Source organism: Anas acuta, chromosome Z (assembly GCF_963932015.1).
Source record: "Anas acuta chromosome Z, bAnaAcu1.1, whole genome shotgun sequence".
NCBI classification, from domain to species: domain Eukaryota; kingdom Metazoa; phylum Chordata; class Aves; order Anseriformes; family Anatidae; genus Anas; species Anas acuta.
In genome coordinates, this window is record NC_089017.1 from 63454363 (window position 1) to 63479175 (window position 24813).

Here is a 24813-nt window from a genome sequence, read left to right on the forward strand (position 1 = left end):
CATCCGCAAAGACAAACAAACAAAAAACCAACAGACCCTATTTTGACTTGTCAAGATTTAGAGACCAGCTGAGAACTGACAGTTTGATCATTTCTAATGAAAATTTTCTCATAAGGAAAAGGTCCTTTGTGAGTGTCTAATACAGCAACTAAATTCTCAAAGGGTTAGAAAGACTGAACGATCTCCAGAGGTGGCAGACTGTCGCTGCGAATCTAATTCTGTAAATTGCACAGGATTTTGAACCATGAGCTTGGGTGAGGGGGGCTACCTGCGATTTGGGCAGCTTGGTAACACCTGTGTTCAGTCTGAGGTATGGAAGGAAAACACTTTGCAGAGACCTATGGGGAAGATTATGCTACAAGTCAGTTATAAATGATCAAGTGCTGCCTTTCTTCACTTCCTGCCTAGTGTCTGTGTGGCTTGTGGAGTCCTTTTTAGGCGGGGTTACCTCATCTCCAGTTCCTGTGGGTGATGTGGGCTTCAGGAGCTGTGCCCTGGATGGCAGTACGCAGCCCCGGTGACCTTCTGGATCACGGCAGCTGATGGGGGACAGGCTGAGTCAAATTTTGAATGTCCAGGGGGACAGCCCAGCTTTTAGGGAAGCTTTCAAGGAGAAAAGTGGCTGTGCGCTCTATTTCTGGCGTAGAGTAGGAATCATTTGTGGGCATTCTTCAGCTACCTGTGGAGCAAGGTACAAGGAGCTGGCATTAAGGGAGCATAACAATGTTTTATTTATAGCGTGCTGTTCACACTGTGAGACTGGGAGCTTCATAATGCAAACAGTTTGAAGCCCTCTCCAGCTTCATTTTGTCAGCCTTTAAAATTGCTCCCAGTGTAGCAACAAATTCCTCTGATACCACCGGCTCTTTGTTGGGCATGAAATGTCTGGGAGCTGGCATGTGCTGTTGCGAACTTGTTAAGCTCTTCCCATCTTTCCAAAATGGGAGCTTTGTAAACAAAACAACAAAGAGCTCTTTCAGGCTTTATCCACAGAGTGGCTGTGGCTGGAAGGGCCCTTTGGAGGTCGTCTGGGCTGACCCCCTGCTTTTCTTCAGGCTGAACAGGTGCAGCTCTCTCAGCCTTTCCTAATACCACCTAATTCCTTGTCTCGTGCAGCCATGGCACAGGCAGCTTTGTGGCAACGCCCGCTGCTCCTAACAGTTCCACGTCATCCGCAACCTTGCTGAGGGTATGCTGTGCCACTGATAGCCCTTTGTGGGGATAGGGGTTGGTCTGGTCCTGAGGATGAGTTCACACATCCCTGTGCAGTTCAGGCTTGGGACAGTTCTGCGGAAGCCTCTTGGCAGTGGCAGGATTAGTTTCTACTCCCCCCCTGACGAAGCAAAGGCTCCTGCTGGTTAGATGTAGGGGTAGAGCTGACTAATGAGCTCGAGTGCAATTCACAAACACACCTCGCCTACGGAATCTGATTCCTGCTGAGACAGATGAAGGGAAAAAGTGTGGGCAAGACCCAGGTTGTCTGTTCTGTGTGTGCCTGAAAGGGAGCTCTATCTGAGGCTCAAGGAACACTTCATGAGCTGTCCTTATAACAAAACCCACCTCTAAGTCAAGGTCAAGAGGTACTGCATAACCTGCTTCCAGAAATACAACACAGACTGTCCTCACAGCAGCCATTTTCTGGAGGAAACGTGACAATTCTCTCCCTGCTTTTGCTTCAAAGTAGGGCAGAAAACATGAGCTGTGTCCTAAGCCAGATGGTAAAACAAGACCATGCTAGAGGTTAAATCCAGACCTGTCTGCTCAGCATGTTCTGTGAAAGATGTGTTTTGCTAGGAATTTTCTGTGAATAGCTGCCTAAAAAGAGGGGTGTGGTATCTTTAAACCAACATCTGGTCTCAGAAAAGAGGCAATGAACGATTTTGTAATTATATTGGAAATGCTTCATCTACAATAATTAGAACATTCATACATAATTTTCAAGAGTCAGCTCAAAATAATGCACACAATACATTAATTTCAGAACATCCTAGATGTGTCAGTCGGGATACTCACTGACAGTAAGTTTCTTTTTTTTCTGCAGGCTCACATATAAACACCAGTAGGGACCATACTGCTTTCCACGACATACCCTGTAGGGTATCTGATTTCAGTAATCAAGGGCAAAGTCAAGCTTCACATGCCAGCAGGGTGATAAGACTCAAACCGCATGTGTGCTGATAAGGCCTGGAGGTTTTTTGTTTTTTTTTTTCACTCATGCACAGTAGCGGATGAAGCTCCGGCAGCAGCAGCCAAGCAACCACTGGCTCTATACACAGTATCATGCAGAACAGCAGCCAAAGAGCAGCCAGCATGAACTGAACAAAGCTTCACATCTAGCTCCAAGGTCAAGACCGAAGCTGGCATAAGGACTACTTGACCTTATGTGCAGAAACTTGAGAGAAGTCATGGATCATGTGGCTTCAACAGGCCTGTGAAGATTGACCACATCCTTGTCAGCTTCATGTGTTAGGAGGCCGTGTTAGAGCCAGTCCCTACTGATAATCCCCAGCGCAAGCCCAGAACATTAACATGATATCCTAACAGGTACAAAGATTAGCTATATCTTACCGTGATTTAAAAGTACTTGTGCATACTTTATCAGAGTATAAGATGAAAATACCAAAAAAGACCACCACAGAATCTTAGTCTAAGCCTCAGCAATTGCACACGTACAGGAATTACAAGGCTTGAAATAAAAGACAAGCAGGTGAAGGAGTTTTCTGGATCAACAGGCAAGGGTGAAGTGCAATCAACTTGGTTTGAGCTTGCATCCTGGAGCTGTATACAAGTTTCCAAGTCAGTTTCATTAGTTTATTTCCTTATGCTTTTAAGAAACAACTATGGCTGGATATAACAACAAATAGCAGGAAGTGAGGGTGAACCGCTTGTAGTCCTTCACTCATCCACTAATGCATACAAAACAAGCATCACAAGTTATTCACTGGCCCTTTTACGATGTCTGACATTGAACGCCACCTCTAGGGTGGTGCTCATCATCTTCGTAGACTTCTCCATTATAGTGATGTTTTCTTTTTTGAGATGGATCAAAGTCCACTAAATCCACTTGCTCCATTTCCTCAGTTTCTTCTATTTCCTGCCTCGTAGGTAGCAGCTTTTCGAGTAAGGACAGCTTATCTGAGGAGAGGAAGCCACTCTCTGGGAAGTTCACCTGAAATCATCAAGAGCCGGAGTTACTCAGGTGTTCCTGAACTTACCTTTCCCCATCCAGCCACTGGTCAATGATCTGCCAAAACCTGCTACATCACTGCAGGTGACATCAGCCCTGTGCTTGTGTGTAGCATGACAGACAGGGCGGAATCTCCTCTGAACTGGTGGCGCACAGAGCCTGCTGTCAGAGCTCCCAGCACCAGGTGCAGGGACATGATGCAGTGCTGAGCTGCGCCCTGCAGTCACGCTGACCCACTTACTCTGAACTCGATGATAAGACGTCCTTTCTCATACGGTCTGCGATAAATTGGCATGCCTTCATTCAACACACACTTAATAGCCCCGTGCTTGACAACCTGGCCTAAGAAAGGACAAAACAAGAAAAGCAATAAAGGAACGGAATTCAGGCAGGCAGCAGAAGCAGCTTTAGTTCTAACTCCCTTGAGTGTCTATGTAGCCTTCTACATTTTCTTTTAGACAGCTACACTGGTACGCAGCAGTGTAACAGGGACTTACTGCCTGGTAACTCCTGAGTAGGAAAGCAGGCTGACATCTACATTACATTCTTGTAGCCTTGTTATGCTTCCCAAAAGAAGCATAATTACAAGTACATTAAGTGCTCCATCACTTCCAAGGCTGAAAGTCATTTTCAGAGACCCACCGCCTTCAGCTCTAAGGTCAAGTACCCCCAGGATATAACCATGTCCATGAGGTAAGGTCTGTTACCATATCACATGGTTGTTTCTGTTCCTTCCAGCTTGGACTGTTAGCAGGAAGCAAGCCAGCACTCACCAGGATGGGAGGTAATAATAATGGTTCGGTTATCCAGCGTTGTGATGGGCTTTTGAAAGCCGCACAGTGCTTCAACCAGCTGTATATCCATAGACAGAAGAAGGTCTTCATCTCGTCTGTGGAAGAACCGATCAAAAACAGTCACGGAAAGGAGGAAGCAGTAAGAGCATCGTGCCCAACTTTATTAAAGGACAAGCTTTAATAGAGAAGTCTGGGCAATTAAGTAGTGTTGAGTATTGATGCAGCATCTCAGGACAGCATTATGGGAACAGGACCCACGCTGAGAGCTGTTGCTCATCAAATCTAGCTATTCAAAGTGGTGAAGTGTTTACTGGAAAGAAATAAATATGGTAAGGCTCATCTGCATTCAGTTTTACTTCACCACGCCTTCCCAATTCTAGGGAAGAGCTGGGACAATTAATCCCTTCCTTTTAGGTATATTAATACTTTCTCTGGTGTATCAGCCAGCTAAAAGTTATTTTGTTAGTCCTGCCTTCTGACAGCCTGGTGCTAGGGAATTGTAAGCAGGCCACAGCCACGATGTGTTCTGATGAAGGTACAATGAATCACAAAGCGCCTGGACATTACAAAGCAGTCATTTTAATCGCCCATTCTGGCTTCAGTATGGCAGCACAAGTGATGTCCAGACGCACTGCATGTCCAAGGGCTATGAAATCCTCAAGCCTATTTAAAGAACTTAGTTACTTCACTCACCCTATTTTAAAGGTCTCTGGAATTAGACTTGCCTGAAAAGTTAATTTTAGACTACGAAGGGAGAGGAGGAACATTCCAGTTGTCCCAGAAGCGGCATGAGCTCAGCAAAACACCGCAAAACCAGTAATATCAAGGGTTATCTGAGGACACCAGGACTGAAGGCAGTGGGCAGAAGGATGGACAAAAATAAGCCATCTGAGTTCAGGTCCCAGGTAACCACTCGTGCACAGTCTGACACTCAAAACCGTGGCTCTGGCTAACTGCACCGGGGTTTCTGCACACATCAGGACTCACAGGTGACTTCCAGCCACCGGATCCTGTCTACTCACATTTCCAGGAGCTAGGAAGTCAGCAGTAACCAAGGAAGCATGCAAACAAGCAAATCAAGAGCGAACACTAAGGATTCTGAAGTTCTTACCTTGTAAATACAGAGTGGTCTTTTTGATCCAAGACAATAATAATATCCCCTGGTTCTAGTCCTGGCTCTTGGTCCCCTTCACCATGGAATGTTATTTTCTGACCATCCTTCATTCCTGTCGTAGAAAGGCAAAAGCATTTTCCAGCTTTTTAATTGAAAGGCAGCAACAAGAAATACTTGTATAGGCACAAGCTGATACTGGGAAATCACTGAATCTTGATACTAGAACATTACGAACTTCTTCCCTCAACATTACTTCTCCCCTCAAATCAGCTCACACGTCCAGCAGATCTTACTGCTGCCAACCTGAGCTACAGCTCAAAATCATTAAGCCTAACTGTAGCTCATAGTAGCCACCTGCCAAGATAAAATCTTTAAATGTAACACTGTATGAGCAAGCACTGCAAAGATAACAAACGGTACATACAAAATTCATTTTGAGAATAGCCAATCAATCCAAGTTCTATAAATACATGTGGCAGAGAGACTAATGAAACACGATCTCAGTGACTGCATGGTGCAAGAATCGCTTTCCCTAGGACCGGAGGGCAACCAAGATGGTGAAGGTTCTGGAGGGGAAGACATATGAGGAGCAGCTGAGATCCCTTGGTTTGTTCAGCCCTGAGCAGAGCAGGCTGAGGGGAGGCCTGATGGCAGCCTGCAGCTCCCTCACGAGGGGAGCGGAGGGGCAGGCGCTGAGCTCTGCTCTCTGGGGACAGTGACAGGACCCAAGGGGATGGCATGGAGCTGGGACAGGGGAGGGTCAGGCTGGGGGTTAGGGAAAGGGTCTGCACCCAGAGGGTGGTCGGGCATTGGGACAGGCTGCCCAGGGCAGTGGTCACAGCCCTGAGCCTGTCAGAGTGCAAGAATCATGGGGACAACGCTCTCAGACATAATGCTCTGATTTTTTTTTTTGGGTGGTCCTTTGGGGACCCAGGATTTGGACTCAATGATCCTTGTGGGTCGCTTCCAACTCAGATGATTCTATGATCTCAGACACCCACAATCACCGACACAGAAGTCATGATACATAAATTCTTGCTGCCTCATTCTAGCTCAGTCTTTTTCTATGAGGAAAAGAAAAAGCTCTTTTCAATGGGTCTCCTTGTTTGAAGTGCCAGTAGTATTTCCCTCCTGACCTTCAAGTTTAGCATTACTGTAGGATTTTCCCAGGGGAAACTAAAGCAGGGCAGTGTGTAGGCTGTGGTTATACATACATGTAAAATAGTTACAGATCTGCAACAAATTATCTTCTGTATGAGCCATGTGCTTGTCAGCACAGCTTATCTTACAAGCTGCTCTGGTTCCAAGACTTCTCCCATTACCTTTTGAAGAACTTCCTCAAGTATTTGTCACTCAACATGGCATTCTCTGAGCCCTGTGAGGGTTTGTGAATTGCACTTGGCCACGCCAAGAGCACCTGTGCTAAGCAGCACTGTCAGGGTTACGCAGCGAGCAGTTCTAAGCATTAGGGGCTTAGCACCGTCTTGGCACCCTGTTACTGTAGCAGACCTGGTTCCCCTTCTCACTGAAACACAGTAGAAGTGATCGGAGTCTGCATGGTTTCCCTACGCACAAAAAGTCATGAGGGCAGCTGGACCAACAAGGGATGGATTTTAACTAGTCCCATTACCTGATCAAGACCAGCGTTTACACAACTGCTCTAAATAAAAACAATTCACTGCTGACAGCACAGCACGTTTCAGGATTCATTCTCAGCTATGTGCACAGAAATTAAGATGCTAACACAGAAGTGATCAATCTTCCCTAAAAACAGATCTCCTCCTTTTGGAGCCAGCAACAAGTGACTTCATTATGTATTCGAGGGCGTTACTCACCAAATCAACACCGTGTACTTGTTAAAGCTTCTATTTCAGTGCTGCAAAGGCAGTGTGAGTACAAGCAAGCTTAATGCTTCATCTTAGAGCAGGACACCTCACCTTTGTCGATGTGAACTTCTAGTATTTTCTTCTCTCTAACGATTTTTCTGCCAGTGCAGCTCTTACACCGGTCCTTGGGGCTGATGCGCTCCCCGTGCCCCTGGCACTCCATGCACACGGACTGGATCTGCTGCACCATGCCCGGCCCGATCTGGTGAATTCGGATTTGCATGCCCGTCCCCCTGCAGTTCGGACAGCACTCCACCGCGCCCTTCTTTCCTCCACGTCCTGGCGGGAGAATCAGGGATGGATGGTTACACATTGCCAGAAGAAACAAGGAAGCAGAGATTACTTCTGCAGCTTTAGAAACAAAGGCTACAGTGTTTCAACTTCACAGCTACCTTCACATTTGTCACAGATAACGTTCTTCTGCAGCGCCAGTTTCCTCGTTGCACCATTATACATATCCTCCAAACTGACTGATAACTGGTGGACCACATTTTTGCCTGTAAAAGAAAATGTGTAACTACTTGAGCGTCTGGACTCAAAGTAATGGTAACACCACTGCCCTCCCCAATCACAATAAAAAACCTCTAAGTTTTAGCATCTTGCTTAGCTGTGTTGCTGGTATTAGCCAATTGCTATTTTCCATTTGCAATTATAATTAAGTAACAGTTCTAATAGCATTGTCCATAATGCTTCTCTATTAGGTTAAGCCAGAGACCTTTCTCTGGAGGCACAAATTAAACAAACAAAACATTAAAAAAAAATAAAAGCTTTATATTTAAGTCTCAGATGCAAGATTTCAATTTTAACTGCGACTAAGGAAGAAGTTCTGCCTGCCACAGGGAAGCGTGAGGCACTGCTGAAAGACCGCATGGTTCTTTTTTCCTCTCAGGAGGGAACTTCTCGGAACTGAACCAAGGAACAGCCCGGTAACTGATCACAACTGTAGCAACTGCGGGGTTCTTTCTGTGGAGTGTAGCCAGTCCTGCCTGGTACAGGACTGTGATACAAAAGTGATACTCTGATACAAAAATGTAACATTTTGACATGCAGCCTTTTCAATTCTTTATCCCTTTGGAGATCACACCTAGGAAGTGCTGCGGCCAGCGCTGCTCTGAAGCAGTTTAATTCATGTTATACTCTCCCAACGTGACCCATCCGGACTTTAATTTTTGAGCATCGTTTCACCGCAGCTTCAGCCCGATTCCAACCAACACCACAAGGAAACAAAAGTTTCACGGACTGGAAATGATGTGGCTACCACACTTTGATACATTTAACTCTAAGTAAAGGAGAAATTAATGGTTACGGGCTAACTTCTACAGCAGGCTCCCGAAAAGACCGCTTCAAGGCACGTTACCGTTTCTTACTCAGCCTCAGGCTGTCCGCGCACAGGGTCGGGTTAGCCATTAACACGAGATAGCGCTCAGCAGACCCAGCACGTGAACCACGCGCTCTAACTTTGCCTCGCCGCCCTTTCGGGGCTTTGCTGCCGCGGGAACACCCCCCCGACAGCCACCCCCGGCGGGCGGTACCTCGCCTCTCCCTCTGCATCCTGCCGCCGCCGCCGAAGAACATGTCGAAGATGTCCATGGGCGACCCGAAGCCGCCGCCCGAGCCGCCCTCCTTGATGGCCTGCTCGCCGCCTTTGTCGTACAGCTCCCGCTTCTTGGGGTCCGACAGCACCTCGTAGGCCTGCGAGATCTGCTTGAACTGCGGGACGGACACACAGACAGACACGGACAGACACACAGCGCCTCAGCCAGCCGCCCTGACGGCACCGGGACTCCCCCAGCCCCTTCCCACGCCCCCCCAGCCACCTTCTCGCCCTCGTTGGGGTTCTTGTCGGGGTGATACTTGAGCGCCAGCTTGCGGTACGCCTTCTTCAGCTCCTCCGCCGAGGCGTTGGGCTTCACGCCCAGCACGTCGTAGTACGTCGTCTCCTTCACCATGGTGCCGCCGGGCCGGGCCCCGAGCCCCCGTCACGATGCCGGCGGCGCCCCCTTCTTCCCTTCCCGCTCCGCTCCGCTCGCCTCAGCGCTCGCGACCCTTCTGGAAAGTTCCGAGCCGGGCCCGCATCCGCCCGCTTTTGAGCCGGCGCCGCCCCGCCCCGGAAGCCGCTGCTTGGCGGGCAGCGCGGCCAATCACAGCGAGGGGCGGGAAGAGCGGCGAGCCAGTCAGCGCCGCCCGCCCCGCCTCCTACAGCCAGGGGGGTCACGTGGCGCGCGCGGCGGGAGCCCATTGGTGGAGCCGCGTTGCCATGGCAACCGGGCCAACCCGCCGCGGCCTAGCGCGGCCTAGCGGGGCCCAGCGGGGCCTGGCGGGCCGCGGGGGGGCCGGGGGCAGCCCCGCAGCGCCGGCGCCATGCGGGCGTGCTGGCTGGTGCCGGGGGACGGCGGCGGCGGCCGGCGGGTGCCGCTGGCTCACGCGGCTGCCGTGGTGCTGGGGCGCGGCCCCGAGACGGGGATAACGGACAGGAGGTGCTCGCGGCGGCAAGGTGCGGCCGGCGGGGGGGCAAAACGCGGGAGCGAGGAGCGGGGCGGGGCGGCGCTGCCCCCGCGCGGTTTGCGCGTTTTCTGACGCTTTTTGTTCTTTTTTTCTTTCTTTTTTTTTTCCAGTTCAGCTCCAAGCCGACTGCAGCAAGGGGTACGTCACGGTGAGGCAGGTATGCTGCTGCACCAGCTCTGTGTGGTACTGTGCAGGTAGGGTGCTCAATGAGCCCTAAATAGCGTAGGGGGCAATCCTCGCCGCCGTGCCTGGAGCTTCTCACACAGTTTTTTCACCCAGAAGAACACAACGCATGGCCCCCACTGCTGTGGACCCTCGGCCTGTTCTTCCCAGCTCCATGCCTTGCAGATTTTGTAGTTCATCCCCTAAACTTGCCGATCTTCCTGAGCGTTCGTCTTGCCTTTCTGAAGCTGAGGCAGCTCTTCAGCAGGGGTCAGAGCGCGCCCCGTACTCACGGGTCCAGGCAGCTGTGGAGGGTTTTTGTTGCAAGCGACAGGCAGGCAAAGATGTGGGTGCCACAAAGGTGGGATGTGCTGTCAGACATCAGCAAAGGCATCCTCGTGTTACATACTGGGTGGGCATAGGCCTCCTCTCATACTCACAAAGTGTCCCCAGGGTAGTGTGAAAGGAAAGCTCCTTGTCCTCAGGTGCAGGTGTCCACAGCAGCAGCATCCACGTGGACAACACATCAGCCCTCTTATCCTCCATCAAAATGTCTTCCTGAGCTCAGCAAGCCCCGAGCCCCTGCTGGTCTGTGGCGAATCCTGCAGAAATCTCGCAGACGCTCTCACAGGAGTCGGTCCTAGCCATGATTTGAATGCAGCGCTGCTGGTATTTCAGGGCCAGGAGGACCCCCTGGCAGGGGATGTTAGCCCATTTACGCTGCCAGCTCTGGAGTTTTCTCCCTGTACAGGGTTGCGGTGGTCAGTTAAACAGCCCAGTTGGCCAGGGGTGTGAGAAATGTACTTAATTTCAGTGAAACTCTGTGTAAGTGTAGGCTGAAAAGGTGCTGCCTGGGATCAGGCAGGCGCTTCGTAAAAGCAGACAGCGGGCAGGGAGAGGCACGGTACCATCCTGTGAAACAAACGGGTTCCCTAGGACAAAACTGAAGAAACACTGTCAGAGTTTATCAGTCACAAGCAAGAGCTGGTTTCCTACAACTTATTTATAAGCATTTGCTGAAACCAGGCACTCCTGGCTACCCTCAGGTCACCCTCTTGATTAGGCCAAACCTGTCTTCAGCCAGTCACCGTTAGATTGCGCACACAACCGTGTTGTTGGCTAAGGCTGAGACAAAGGAAAAAAATGCTGCTTTTCAGTTATCAGATGGACTTAGGTAACTTCTCAGTCTTTAAAGCACCGTTTTGGGTGGAAAATCATTTTAGAGTTGTGTAGATCCATAAAATGATGAAACGAGAAGAGCAAGTACATTTTGATTGTGCTGTCCTGAGCTTCTGCTAGAGGAAAGTCAATAGCAGAACTGGTTTAGTGAAAGCATAGCATGCAAAATGAAAACAAAAGCTTTAAAACACAGATAGACCTGTGCATGTTTTGCACAAGCTGAGGTGGGCTGAGAGATTTTGTCTCTCTTAAAGCAACAGGCAAGTGTTCTCACTGTGTGAACACAGTCCTCTGTGGAGTGGGGAAAAGTTACTACATCTGCCTTGGGACCCAAAAAAAGCCAGGACAAAGGAGCTTATCCCTGCGTAGTTGAGCTCTCTGAGGGCTCAAATAACCTGCTTCCTGGCTTTTCTTTCGTTCTTTTGGTTACACAGGGGAGTGTTGAAAGCCTTAGCGGAGTGCTTAGTGAGCCTCAGCTCTTTTGAAAGGAACCAAAGAGTGAGATTACGCATTTGAAGGTGGATGCGTTGATGGGACAGAGTTTGGTAGGTGCTGGGCAGGAAACAAAACATAGTAAAAAAGAGAAGAAAGAGGAAATAAAGTAATCTGAACTCAGGAGGCTTTCTGGCGGGTATTGGACTGAAATAATTTCTTAAAACCACTGTTTTGTTTTTTTTTTTCCAGAAATAATTGTTACTAACTTTGTTACTATTTTTGCAGTAGGTTGTGTATATTTTGAAAAGCCAGGCACAGGTCTTCCTGTAGCTCTGTAGCCAGCTGCAGTAGAGCTGCTGGGTCCTTTCCACAGGGAGCCAAGGGCTGTGATTGCAAGACAGGCAGCAAGGTGCCTCCAGCTTTCAGCTTTCCTGATTCTGGGAGTGAGTCGCTGTGGGGCAGGCAGGGGGTGAAGACAAAGCACATTTCCTTTACTGGATAGTGGTGTTCCAGGGCTACTGAGCAGCAGTTGCTGGTGATTTCAGTTGCATCTTCTGCATTTTTTTCTTTCTTTTTTTTTTTTTTACTTCCTTTAATCTTTTTCTCTCTGCCAAAGATAGGAGTCAACCCAACTAGTGTTGATTTAGTGGATGTTGGCAAGGATGAAGAGGTGAAAATGAGGCCAGGCCAAGTTCTGCACATCGTGAATAAGCTTTACCCCTACACCGTGCAATTTGCTGAAGAATCGGGGAAAGATGTTACAGAAGCAGAAGAGAAAGTACAAGCTGAAAAGAGGCCATGTGAGGACTCCTCTGAGAACGATGATATAGAAAATGTGCCCAGGAAGGCAAAGAAAACGGAGGTGGTGGATACACAAGGCAGTTCTGCAGAGCTCAAGCTAAGCAAGACCAGTGTGTTTCCACAGGAGGGGACTTCGAGCAAAAAGGCAAGTCTCATGGTGTTAGTACTTCTGCTGTTCCCCCTGGAGTTTCCTCCTCCATCAGAGGGCTTTGATCATCACTTTTGTGGGTGCTGCCTGTGGGACAGCTTGTCAGCTGGACGTGTTGAGAGCACACAGGCTGCCCCGTGCTGAGGCAGAGACTCTGCTCCTGAGATCACGCGGCTCCCGAGAAAGCTGCTCGTGTCCATGCTCACCTCAGCTGGTGAGTGTGTGTGAAGGGGCCTGCTGTAGCAAGCGAGGGTTCGTTCTCTGCTTCCTGCTGCAGTTTGTGCTCGAAGGGCAGATCTCCTCGAGGCTCTGCGCAGCGGGAGTTACGCAAGGATATTGTGCTGGCTCTTGAGATGAAATCTGCTCTCTTACAGGCAGAGCAGTGGTTATCAAGAAGCTTGTGCACAGAGAACAGAACATCTTGACCCCTTTTCTTCCTGTGCCTTCTGCACCTGCCTCCCGGTTTTGGTCATTCCTTAAGGTAGAACCGGGTTTACGTTGACGTTATCAGCCAAAATCTTCTGAAAGGAACTTTTTAACCCTGCTGACATGCACAAAATAATAATAATAAAAAAGAGCCATGGACGTCTTAGTGCTTCTGGAACAGCAAAATTGCAGTTGCTGGAGAAGGCATAAAAACAAAACCCTGAAGAAAGTTTCAATCTCATGGGTTCTTTATTTCTTTGGTGGCCTGAGGCTAGTTATGTTAGGGCCGTATTGGTGGCAAGGGCAAAGAAAAATGACAATTTGTTGGTTCTCTGTCAGCGCTGGAATAATGTTTGAACATCAGCCTCCATGAGAGTGTGATGATGGCCTGGGCCCAAACCTGCATGGCAGTGACTAAGCTCAAGCAGGTACAGAGCTCCCTGCTGTTACATTTCCAGCTTTGAGTCCTAACAGCATCTTGTTTTCAAGAACTAGCTTTGTGGGGACGTTTGGAGTGCCTGTGTTGGTGTTCGTGGAAAGGAAATAATTCAGGTGTCAATCAGCTTTTGTTTTTCATGTTACTTTGTTCGTTCTGTTGTTTCGTTGCTATAGTTCCAATGAAAGCACATAACAAAATGCTTTAAAATGTGTCATTATATTCTTAATTCTCTTACAAAAATGTTTTTTTTTTTTTTTTTCTTTTTTTCCATCTGTTTTTTAGGAACATTTAGGACACTGGAGTCAGGGTCTGAAGAGTTCCATGCAAGATCCAAAAATGCAGGTGAGAACTGTACACTTGTACTTCGCAGCAGCTCTTGTCTGACAAAGTTAAACGAGGTTTTTCCTTTCATGCCGCAGTTTAATGATCAGATTAGCTGGGGGCGTACCTCACAAGGGCTGAATTGCACTTTCATCTCTGTCCGTAGCAGCATTAATCTGGGGGTCTTTACAGTCCCTTTGGGAGCCTGCAGAACGTCAGAACTTCATTATCCTGGAGCTCCCTACGCTGTCAAGTTTGGCCAGCAGTTACAAAAAGGTTGTTGGGAGAGCAGGTGAGCAGCGTGGCTGCTTTGTTTTCTCAGGGAAACTGACAAAAACAGGGCTGCGATTTGAAGTGAGCACGGAATGGAGACCCCTGCTTTCTGGCAGTCAGCACTGTCTTATCTCCAAGTGCGACGCAGCTTCCTGGTTTCTAGTAAACTTTAACTTTGCTACACCTGTGCAGCAGCTGGCAGGATGTGACCCCTGGCTCCAGCTCCACACTATTTCCTCATGCCAGTAGGGATTTCCTGGGTGGCTTCCTTTAACCTTCTGCAGAGGCTCCCAACGCACCTCCCTTCCTCTGCTTCCCCGGGGCTGCATCGTGCTTTTCCTTGGGCTGACTTTGCTGAAAGAAAGCAACAATCTGACAGCATCTTCTGTGGCTTCAGCCTGTACGCTTTCTCATCATTGTGTCCTGACAGCCTGAAGGGAATATTCCCTATCCCTAAGTAAAAAGCAGACTTTCGTTTTATTTCAGAGTTTTGCAAGTATATAGAAACTCCTTCCTGAAAACAAGATTAATAGCTTATCTCCAAAAGAGGCAGCATAATCTGCATCAAACAGCACTTGCAGTGGAATTTTTGCCTTGAGAGAATTAGACACGAGAGTAATCCAGAAATTAATATTTCTCCAAGCTGTGTACACGTTCCAACCATTTGTAAACATGTGAAAAGCAGGAATTTCTCTCCACATTCCCTGAGCTTGAGAAAAGCAGAGAGTTGGGCTCCAGTATGGCTACTTGTTCCTCCAGTTTTCTTATTTCTGTTCTTGGAAGGTTAGAACACAAATAATTGTTCGTGGCTTACTGTTAGTTTGTTAGTTGTGGTTTGGAGTTAAACACACAAGCCACAGAACCTTTGCTTCTTAATCACTATTAAAGACACGACAAGGTGTCTTTTTCTGGAAACACCTTGTCACAATTGTCTGTTCTCCCTGGTTGTGTATACAAACACTGATGTGTGTATATAAAGACAGGACAGCAGTCTTGCTGCTGAAAGAATTAGTCTTATGATTTGTGTGCTGACAGAATTTTAATCTTCCTGCCCAGAGAGCATGACTGATTAGCTCTTTATATAAACATATGAAAATAATTAGCAAAGATGACAAAGACACCATCCATCTCTCACCAACAGACTTGCTGCTAAGAGATCAGAGAGACAGCTCACAGTTTCTGCTTCAGAACCTGACACATTTTTACTGCCACGGACGTGCTGTCCCGCCCTGCTCTCCACATGCTTTGCTTCTGTTTCTCCCGATGAGCTGCATGGAGTTGAAGCAGAGGGCAAAACAAAAGGAAAACACGGGAAAGGAGGGCATGAGAGACAGAAATCGCTTCTCCTTTATATGAATGAACGCTCTTGCAAAGTAGTATGAAATGAAATAGCTCAGATTTGAAGGTTCTGGCCTTTTAATGCGGGAGCAGGTCTACAGTGCTGAGCACTCTGTTTGTAGCACGCCTGAGACTTGTGTTTCACTCCAGAAACCTTCAAAGTGTGAGGCTGTCCAGTGCATTCCTACGTGCTCTGTATTCAGCACAGGGCCCTGAGTATTGTTCGGTGACCACATGGCCCGAATGCAGCCCGGTGGAAGCAGGGTTTCTTGGACCTCACTGCTGTGAGCCCTGCTGATGTTCAAGAGTTTTCACATCCTCTTGTAGCAATGGCCACTGTACTCCTTGCTGCATAGGAACAGAAGGCTTTTTCCTTGAAGCGTGTAAAGAAGGATGCGGGATTGTCTCTCTCCGTAGCTGCCTGGTGTGGAAGAAGGGACGTGCTGGGCCAGCATGGTTACAGTCACGGTCCTCTTTGAGGTGGAATGCCCTGCTGCTTGGTATTTCTTGCTGTATAGTATTTTTTTTTCCTGGCTTTTTTTTCCTGGCAGGCCCAGTTCTACTAGCAACACAAATACGTACTTAAGGACTTCTGCAACCGTGATGGGACGTGCAGATGGCTAATGGCCCAAAATTCACTCAAAATTCACTGCAGTGGTTTTGGGGATAAAGAATTTAGCTTCCAATCAGCATCTAATCAAGTTTCTTGTTTTGCTAGGTTTACAAAGACGAGAAGACTGTAGTCATCAAAGACAAATACCCTAAAGCACGCTACCACTGGCTTATTTTGCCATGGGAATCCATTCCAAGCCTGAAGACGGTCACCAGGGAGCATCTTGGGCTCCTGGAACACATGCATGCAGTTGGGGAAAAAATGATCGACCAGTGCCCTGCTCGAGGCAGCCTGGAGTTCCGGCTGGGCTACCACGCTATCCCCAGCATGAGGTAAGGCCTGGGGGAGCCCTCAGGTGGAGGCCCTGCTCTGGATTTACAGGCTTGGGGCTAAATCTGTAACGGTCTGGCATTGCTGAAGGATAACCAGTCCTCCTAAATGCTAAAAACTGACCGGTGTCCAAGGCGTTTGGGTGCAGCTGTGAGCGTGCTGCTGCTGCATAGGTGCTGGTGGGCTCCACGCGTGTCTGGAAGCAGGTGGGCAGTGCCCGCCGGGCCCCAGCAGGGTTGTGGGGCTGGGGCGTGGTACACTGTGCCCGGCCAGTGGAAGGGGTGGCACGGCCATCGTGCATGCCATCCCCGCCTCCCAGGGCGCTTATCCGGGATCAGAGTGACTCTTAAGCCAGCCAAGTGCAGCCTGACACAGAGCAAGGATTTTAATCTCGTGTGTAAATAAGTCCAGGCAGTGCAGTGCCCGAGTGCCTGCAGAGGATCCTGAGTTTCCTCTGATTCTTGGAGTGGGCATCAAGTCACCGGTAAAGTCCCATTGAGACACTCTACGAAGTTTAATCCTTTTGTTTATTAAAACCACCGTCTCTGCCTTTCTGGAGACCCGCAGGAATACAGACTGTAGTTACGTGCTAGTGGGATGTGCAGGGTGGCGACTCTGCCTAAGCGGAACGCTTGGCATGAGACAGTATTTGAACACACGGACTGTGTTTCTTCTGTGGCAGAACTATGGGTCAAACGTGATGAAATAAGACTGATCCATAAGTCTGACAGCCCTACTCAACTGGACCGTGCTTTACCTGATACTGCTGCAAAAGTACTTTGTGCACTAACACATTTCTTCTCTCTTATCTGTATATTTGTTTTAGTCACCTGCATTTGCATGTAATCAGCCAGGATTTTGATTCTGCTGCCCTGAAAACCAAAAAGCACTGGAACTCTTTTACTACAGAATACTTCTTAAACTCCCAAGGTAACGATTAAAAAAGTATTTCATAACATAACCACGTTTGTGCGTTCTAGATGTGTTTTTTTTTCCCAACAGAAGCATAAGCCATACATTTAATCACAGTAAGTAAAAGGTCTTGTGTGATTTCAGATATTGGGGAACAGCATTAACTAAAAGTTAACCAAATTGTGTGGATGGCTTAAAATAAAACGTAATAATGACTTGCTGTGCGTGTGAAGTGGCGTTCAGATTTCTGCAGTGTCACGCTTTTCTTGTTGTTACGCAGTCACAATATCTCCCGTCTCTGGTTTTATTTCAGATGTGATAGAGATGGTAAGAAGCAAGGGAAAGGTAACAGTGAAAGATCATGCCTCTGAACTTCTCAAATTGCCCCTCAGATGCCATATTTGCAAACAGCAGCTATCCACTATCCCACAGCTAAAGGAGCACCTCAGGAAACACTGGCCAAAATGACGCTGCAGGAAATCACCTGACAACCTGTGCGTTCGGATTTCAGGCTAAAGCAACAACCTCGAAATGTTAAGGGACATGTACGCGTTTTGTTAATTGTGTTGAGAAATGTTAAAGGGAAAATGGAGCCTGCAAACAGCAGCATGATAACTTTGTCAAAGCTTAGACAAAAATTTAATAAAGTGACCTCTGAAATGAAGGGTGCTTGCAGCTCTGTCACGACGCTGCCATGCTGATCCATATGTGAATGGAAGCGTGGGAGCAGTGTTTTGTTTGGATGAACAGATTTATTTTATTTCAGAAGTTGAGGTGTTAAGACCAGATGTGGGTTTCAGTAGTGAAGGGGGAGAAGCAATGATTTAGTGGTCTTTCTCTCGATGTATCCTGCCTGTCAAAGGCTTTTCTGAAGACACAATGTTGGAGGGGCTGGTGTGGCTGGCAACAAAACTGTCACAGGAGTGTACCGAGAATATACAGGGAAAAAGCATCAGCTGCAGCACCCCAGCCACACTGCCCCAGCTCTGCTCAAAGGCTGCAGTGCTGCTGAATTGCCACCTACTGCTCAGACTTCAGGAGGGGCAGGTCTGACTTCTTTATGCACAAAGGCATATTTAACCATTTACATGTAAAATACACGTACAGCACACAACACAGCTCTGCTGTCCCCCAGAGCAGTACGCTCTCAAGGCTCACAGACATTGCAGTGTGGTCCAACGCTGCCATCGTTCTCCAGGCCTGCTTTTTGGTGAGTCTTTATCCTCCGATTGTTGCTAAGGTGTGAGCTCCTGGCTAGGCAGCACAACAGTAGCAATGGAAATCTGTTCAGAGGCCCAGAACCAGTTTGTAGGGTCGAATTTAATGCTAAGCACAGCTTGGACTTGTTAAGTAAGATGCCCTCTGGGTGAAATGACTGTCAGTAAAAGAGCACACAGACCTCTCACACAAGGAAAATGTTGTTTGTAAAATCTTGATTGTATTACTCCAGGAGAGAGCGTCCTTTGCTTCCACGCTGCTGCTGCATACACTGATGGGGCAGAGTGGCCTGTTGCTGCTGGAAAAGAATGAAGAACCTAGTGTGAAATGGAGGACAGTAACGGTGAGGGGGTGGCTGTGTCCTAATTTCAAACACTGCTCACGTTTTCTTTAGTTCTTGCTTGCACTTGTGTTAATATACCTTCACCTAGAAAACACGATTTAAAAAAAGGGAATTACACAGTGTGAGGGTTCACTTTTGGCATGGTCAAACCGGGCTCCTGAAGTGAAATAGCGCTAAAGCTTAGCAGTAGGAGCTGCTTTGGAACAGCAGCAGTTGTAAATGCTGGAGAACGCCGGTCTTACGTGCCAGAGCACCCAGAAAGGAAAGCCACCTGCTTTCACAGTTCAGCCCACGCCTGATGTCACAAGTCTGTGACATCGCAACCGCTGCCACCAGGCCCCTGGGTGGGCATCCCTCTGTCCCTCTGTCCACTCGTGCTGAGCCCGGGAGGAGTGGAGGCAGAGCGATGCTGCTGAGGAGCACTTCCAGTCCCAGCTGCACCCACGCCATGGCTGTGCAGAACAGGCCCACAGCAAAGGCAGCGCCAGAGAAAAGCCACTCGAAACCAGTCAGGGACAGGCACGCGTCAAAGACCAAGGGTTACCTAGAGGTGGTGAAGCAAACTGAAGCTGTAGTCGTGGACATGGGCACGGGTTACTTCAAGTGTGGCTTCGCAGGGGAGCCGTGGCCTTCCCATATCGTTTCCTCGGTTGGTAACCACCCACAGGAAGCCAAGGGCAAACCAGAAGAAACCTTCATTGGCAGAGTGCTCCAGGACACCTGTGTGCCCTTAAATCTCATCAGCCCGTTAACGCACGGCGTGGTGGTGGACTGGCAGTCTGTCCAGGATATTCTGCAGTATATTTTCCAGACGGAGATGCAGATCTGCCTGGAGGACCACGCCGTCCTGCTGTCAGTGCCTCCCCTGTGCTCCATGGCTGACAAGAAGAAATACGCGGAGCTGATGTTTGAAGGCTTCCACGTGCCCGCCGTGCACCTCGCCTACCAGTCCCAGCTGTCCATGTACTCTTACGGGAAAACCTCGGGTCTGGTGGTGGAGAGTGGCCACGGTGCTTCGCACGTGGTTCCCATCTACGAGGGCTACGTGCTGCGCAGCGTTACGGGCAGCGTCGATTACGCTGGCCTGGACATCACAAACTACCTCATGCAGCTACTAAACGAGTCCGGGTACACGTTCACGGAGAACCAGCGGAGCATCATTGAAGACCTCAAAGAGAGGTGTTGCTACACTTCTCTGGACCTCATGCAGGACTTGAATCTGCCTCTGAAGAAACAACAAGCTGACTACGAGCTGCCGGACGGGCACCTCATCACGGTCGGCAAAGAGAGATTCCTGTGTGCCGAAGCGCTCTTCAAACCATCCCTGCTGGGGTCGCAGCAACCCGGGCTGCCACAGCTGACGCTCGGCTGCCTCGAGAAGTGCGACACTGACATCAACAAGAAGCTGGTGAGGAACGTCCTGCTGTGTGGCGGCAGCACCATGATGGAAGGCTTTCCTGACCGCTTCCAGAGTGAACTCAGCAAGATGTGGCCCAGCGACAACGTCCTCATCACGGCATCACCTCAGAGGAAGTCTTCTGTCTGGGTTGGTGGGTCCATCCTGGCCTCGCTCCGCTCCTTCCAGAAGCTTTGGGTTTACAGGAAGGAGTATGAAGAGTGGGGTCCTTCCTGCATTTTTAAGAAGTGCTTCTGACGGGGGCACTGGGTATCTTAAAACTATTTTTGAAAAGGGGACGTGATTCAGTTCAAGAGCATCTCCCCTCTACCCCTTGCTGTGGTTACATTAAAAGATTTTTGCTACAGCTACACTAGTTTTGACAGTGTCTGTTTTTTTTTTTTTTTTCTTTTGTATTTAATGAAGCAGGACAGCAGACTAGTGGCAAACTACTGCCTGACGAGAGAAGCAGGCTTCCAGCATCACATTTACTCAGAAACTGGGACAGTTCTTATATTAACTCTATTTTTGCTTTAATGACTTACTTCAGCTGCATCTGTTTGCAAGAGCCTCTACAAACGTTAAGAGCAAATTCAGTGTACCTGCAAAGACAGTAGCTAAGGCACAGTATGTTTTGAAGCGAGATGCACTGCAACGGAGGCAAAAGAACATCCAAAGAGAAACCCAGGGCAAGGAAACTCCTGGTTGCTGCTGAAGCAGAAGCAAAGGTTCAGGGACTGTAGCAGCAGGATGCAGGACCTCCCCTCTGGAGGCACACTGGCAGTAGGTGCTGGTTCCAGCTCTATCGCTCCTTTGTAGGAGTTCACCCAGGGCAGAGCAGGTAGGGCGAGACAACCACCTCATATCTGAGTTATGATATGAATGATTAAGAAGATTGCTCTTCCTCCTGCATGGCAAACTTGAATTGATTTTGCCTTGATGGAAGAACAGGAGAACATGTCTAAGAAAAGGGTCTCCAGCTCTGACTAGCACCATGATGGAAAAACAAAAGAACCAACGCAGACTTTAAAGGAACTTGTGTGTTTGGCACAAGGAAATTACCATCAAGCTAGCAGAAGTTTTGCCTTTTCTTGGGATCTTTAAGAAGCAAATCTTTTTCTAGGCAATAGATAAGGCTGAACAAGACCTAAGCACTTCCTAGCATCAGATTGAAGTGTCAGGCATCAGCAGTGTCAATGCCACATTTCAGTTGCAGGGCCAGAACTGGAGAGGACCGCAGACTTCATCACTTATTTCCCTGATCAGAAAGTGGTTTCCGTGTCACTTTGGACTAGATTTTGCTACCAGCTTGAAGACCCAAGCCCAGTAAAAAGCTGCTATCCACTGCAGCTGTCCATGTGTTTTGCTGCCTTCAGGCTTTGTGTTCGTACAACCTCCTTTCCAGCCTCATCACAATGCTCGAAAACAGGCTCGAGCCATCCCCACACCACCCAAAGAGGCCATGTAACTCAGAACAGATGGAAGTAAAACCGCTCCAAAGCTTATATAACGCTGACAAAGGATTGCTTTTCCACTGCACTCCAACCATCCCAAGCCAGCACAGTGCAGGCTCATGCGGCCACCCCAACATGACGGAGCTCCCACACCAAGGAAACAACAACCTGCAGCACCAGACACATTAATGCCATGCATGCAGAACGCAGCAGATACAATAGACAGTCATTACGTTGGTGCTGGCATTCTTCCCATGGTGCATTGAACTGCATTGAACACAAAGCTGCCAGGCCAAAATTAACTGAGAGGAAGGGCTGGGGTGGGTGGAGCAATGCTGCTTCCACTGAAAGCACCAGCCTCATCCGCAGAGCTTGTCCCCTTCCTCTGCTCCCCACACCGGTGCTGTTACTTCTCGGGCCAGATTGCAGAAGTATTCTGTAGGAAAGTTTAATCCTCAGGTATGAATTTACACATCAGTTTCCATCTGAAACTGTTCTGCAACAGCACAGAGGGCACAGCTGCTCACCTGCCAGTGCCACACAGCAGCATCAAGCACAGATAACTGGGGTAGCATTACCCAGCAGCGTGCAACACCAACACAAGTATCCCTCCCCAGCTTTTTTTCCCATGTTTTCACGTACCCAAGATGTCCCTGGTGCACGATCAGCAGGGCAGTAATGGCTGTCAGTAATGCGGGGTTCACTCTAATGCAACAAAGTGATTCTGATGAAAATCTGCTATTACCAACACTCAACTTCAGCAGAGGAAACATAACTTACTTGGTTACCAGCTGCAGTTTGACACTAGTACAGGCTTACTGGTGAGATCTCTAAGCCAGGCTGAGCAGCTTAAGACGTGACCTGCCCTCACGGTAGGTACTGTACCAGCCACGGGAGGAAGTGTGATGAAGAGAAAAGCACCCGCTGGGCACTCGTGGGTTTGCTTCACCTGGAAGTGAGGGCACAGTGGTGGCATGTGTTGGGTTCAGTCAGCAGCCTTCAGATCTGCACAGCCTGCTACTCCCCACCCCTGCACACAAGCTCTGCTGTGGGATGCAAGCGGCTGTCACAACTAGCACGATGCAGTATGGGTCACAGGCACAGCTTAATCGCCTGCAGGGACAGCCCCATGAGCAACAGAGCAGGAACGGCAGGACAACAATGGTTTTATATAAGGGTGTAATGAAATAATAATGAAAAGTAACAGTTCAGAGTCCTCTAGGATTCCTTGGCTTTTAGTTACTGCAGAAGATGCAGTTTCCACTGTAGATTTTTATTGAGTTTTGGTGGAATGAGTAGCTCTGGATCTGAAAGGCAAAGAGAAGAAATGTCAGAGCACAGGGTACCAGCAATGCAGTTTCTCTGGGACCTGTCAACTAATTAATTTGCTTTCTTTTCCATCAGATAACACTGAGAAGTCCTTAACATTGTGTTCACAGCCAGGAGTCTGCTGGAGGACTTTTTCCTGGCAGTTCCAGGAGTAGTAAAGGAAGATGGGAAGAGAACTGAGGACTAATGGGGAAGAGGGCAATTCAGGCAGTAGTTTTAATGCAGGACTTCAGAGAAAATAAAACCTTGTTAAGAAGACTGCTCACTTGTCGTGAGGAAGATGACACCGTAAGGTAAAGCAATAAACTCCTACAGCTGAAGAAACGCCGCGGCTGTTGGCAGGTGTCAATGCTTGAAGAGCCTCAGTGCTCGCTGGCCTTGCTGACATCTCACACCCACACCTAACCCAGAGCCAGAACTAACCTTGTACAACAGGAGCCAGCATCCTCTTCTGCTGATAGGCAGCCATAATGCTGTTAGCAGTTGAATTGGGACCCAGGACCTGTATGGAGAAGTAATACCCATGTTCCAACCTGTACAGAGGAAGGCTGAGAGCACGGCTGCCTACAAAGAAAACTGCTGATAGGCTAGACTCCAGGAGCAAAAGCAGCTGGCTGCAGGAGACCCCACCGCTCAAAGCGATCAGGAATACAGGATCAAAGCCCAGAAATGTCTCAGAAAAGCAGACAGAGAGGCAGAAAGAACTGCTTTGGGTCAACATTCGGAATACAGAACTTTCATCTCAGCACTTACTTCTTTGCAGCACTTCAAGTGATAGAGTCACTGTGCCTGGAGGCGTTCAAGGAAGGGTTGGGCGTGGTGCTTAGGGACATGGTTTAGTGGGTGACATCGGTGGCAGGGGGATGGTTGGACCTGATGATCTTGGAGGGCTTTTCCAACATTAATGATTCTGTGATTCTAAGTGTCATGAATCGGCAGGACTACTTTCATTACAGAATCAGCAACATTTGAAGTTCATTGGGGAGCCTCAGCTCCTACAACCACATTCAGCAGTTTTAATCTCCCCTTAAATGGACAGATTAATCAGTGGCAAGGGAAAAGATACTGGGGGACATCTTGTGTTCACCTTGAATGCTCAGAAACTACTCATTACAGAGAAAGACTTTTACTTTGGACAGGACCTAGTATAGTCCTCATGATTTCCTGGTTCTGTGTTAAGCTGAAGCTTAGGAGCTTGATAAAACTCACCTTTTTGCAGTATACTTTTTATGATACTCTGGTTCAGATCAAATTGACCAATCTGTTTGCTTTTCATCTCACAATAATGGTATGGACAACCACTATTTCACTACATAAAAGCTATGCTAACACTTCAACCAACAGGGCTGGAAAAGAAAAGAGTGTTCCTTTGTTCTGGAAATTGCTTAAGGAAGAGCTTATGAAAAGAAGTCATGAGGACAAATTAACACATGCCCTATAGGATATGATCATGTCCAACACGGTATTCAGTGGGACAGACACAGCAGGCTGTATCTGTCACACGTATCTAGGGCGTACTGATTCAGAAGTTGCAGCACTTCTATAATGTACTACACATTGCATCTACTTAAAGTCTGTAGAAAAAGGGGCAGAACTGGAGTGCCAGGGAAAGATTCTGTGTTCTTTGCTGGAGAATGCAAAGCACTACCAATTACTTGGTATTGTACAGCAGGCATCAAAAGTATTGCAGATGAGCACGGACCGGGTTGAGAGAACTCTGCTGCACATCTGGAGTCCAGATTTCTGGGATCGAGGTTTCCATCAGCTGCAAAACCTCTTCGAGGACTTGCTGCAGTCCCACAGCTTGCTCATCAAAACCAAACAGTACAAGCTGCTTCAGAAGGATGTGTACATCTCCTGGAGAGTGAACAGAATACCAAGCAATGATATTTAACATAGGAATGTGAAATAAACAGCTGTATTGCTCTGGTATCGAGATACAGGACAGGGAGCAACAAATCAGAACTGGTTCCTTGTCCCCACCCAACTGCTAGAGCGCCTGAGTACAAAATGTGAGCTAAACCTCTCATGGCACTGACAGGTCCTCACTTACCTGCTCCCAAAATTTCAAATGAGGAGAGCTCACACTATTAGTTATTCCACCTGGCAGAGGAAGATGAACTGAATAAAAGTCCACCACAGACAGTTTTATTCACTGTGAAGCTCCTCTCCTCAGCATACCTATGAAGAGCAGGAGGTTGGCCGCGCTC

General features: G+C 48.3%; 4 protein-coding genes across 7 annotated transcripts in view; 2 read left to right on the forward strand and 2 right to left on the reverse strand.

The window, feature by feature from the left end:
• Nucleotides 1–1873: 1873 nt before the first annotated feature.
• Nucleotides 1874–9066, reverse strand: DNAJA1 (DnaJ heat shock protein family (Hsp40) member A1). The gene is made up of 8 exons (XM_068667280.1): nucleotides 8799–9066; nucleotides 8514–8691; nucleotides 7374–7478; nucleotides 7033–7260; nucleotides 5093–5207; nucleotides 3961–4076; nucleotides 3429–3529; nucleotides 1874–3169 (listed from the first exon to the last, which is right to left on the reverse strand). Exons 1-8 carry the CDS (start codon nucleotides 8928–8930, stop codon nucleotides 2951–2953), a joined length of 1194 nt encoding a protein of 397 aa, XP_068523381.1. The 5' UTR covers nucleotides 8931–9066; the 3' UTR covers nucleotides 1874–2950.
• A 172-nt stretch (nucleotides 9067–9238) lies between these two features.
• APTX (aprataxin) lies at nucleotides 9239–17527 on the forward strand. 2 transcript variants are annotated; one of them, XM_068667282.1, is made up of 7 exons: nucleotides 9239–9475; nucleotides 9597–9680; nucleotides 11883–12208; nucleotides 13359–13418; nucleotides 15727–15953; nucleotides 16778–16881; nucleotides 17177–17527. In XM_068667282.1, exons 1-7 carry the CDS (start codon nucleotides 9343–9345, stop codon nucleotides 17329–17331), a joined length of 1089 nt encoding a protein of 362 aa, XP_068523383.1. In that variant the 5' UTR covers nucleotides 9239–9342; the 3' UTR covers nucleotides 17332–17527. The 2 variants fall into 2 exon arrangements, with proteins under 2 accessions (XP_068523383.1, XP_068523384.1); XM_068667283.1 differs by having other exon boundaries at nucleotides 9240–9475; nucleotides 9597–9643; nucleotides 11879–12208.
• A 150-nt stretch (nucleotides 17528–17677) lies between these two features.
• On the forward strand, nucleotides 17678–20191 carry LOC137848263 (actin-like protein 7B). Its single transcript, XM_068667279.1, has one exon. It carries the CDS (start codon nucleotides 18723–18725, stop codon nucleotides 20076–20078), a length of 1356 nt encoding a protein of 451 aa, XP_068523380.1. The 5' UTR covers nucleotides 17678–18722; the 3' UTR covers nucleotides 20079–20191.
• A 1515-nt stretch (nucleotides 20192–21706) lies between these two features.
• The window catches only part of ELP1 (elongator acetyltransferase complex subunit 1), a 29932-nt gene continuing 26825 nt past the window's right edge, over nucleotides 21707–24813 (reverse strand). For all 3 annotated transcript variants that reach the window (XM_068667275.1, XM_068667274.1, XM_068667276.1), the window contains 3 exons: nucleotides 24306–24460; nucleotides 23027–23105; nucleotides 21707–22581 (listed from right to left, as the gene is read on the reverse strand). In XM_068667275.1, coding sequence (XP_068523376.1) covers nucleotides 22514–22581; nucleotides 23027–23105; nucleotides 24306–24460 — 302 coding nt within the window. In that variant the 3' untranslated portion in view covers nucleotides 21707–22513. The remainder of the gene's footprint in view (nucleotides 22582–23026; nucleotides 23106–24305; nucleotides 24461–24813) is intronic.

What these genes read in the sequence shown, in the direction of transcription:
- DNAJA1 (XM_068667280.1), bottom strand. Translation starts at nt 8,930, where the DNA reads ATGGTGAAGGAGACGACGTACTACGACGTGCTGGGCGTGAAGCCCAAC. An exon ending in TATTATTACCTCCCATCCTG is followed by an intron (nt 3,530 to 3,960) that starts GTGAGTGCTGGC and finishes GTCCTTTCTTAG; the next exon opens with GCCAGGTTGTCAAGCACGGG. An exon ending in GTCTTATCATCGAGTTCAGA is followed by an intron (nt 3,170 to 3,428) that starts GTAAGTGGGTCA and finishes TGATGATTTCAG; the next exon opens with GTGAACTTCCCAGAGAGTGG.
- APTX (XM_068667282.1), top strand. Translation starts at nt 9,343, where the DNA reads ATGCGGGCGTGCTGGCTGGTGCCGGGGGACGGCGGCGGCGGCCGGCGG. An exon ending in AGGGGACTTCGAGCAAAAAG is followed by an intron (nt 12,209 to 13,358) that starts GCAAGTCTCATG and finishes TCTGTTTTTTAG; the next exon opens with GAACATTTAGGACACTGGAG. An exon ending in TGCAAGATCCAAAAATGCAG is followed by an intron (nt 13,419 to 15,726) that starts GTGAGAACTGTA and finishes TTGTTTTGCTAG; the next exon opens with GTTTACAAAGACGAGAAGAC.
- LOC137848263 (XM_068667279.1), top strand. Translation starts at nt 18,723, where the DNA reads ATGTCACAAGTCTGTGACATCGCAACCGCTGCCACCAGGCCCCTGGGT.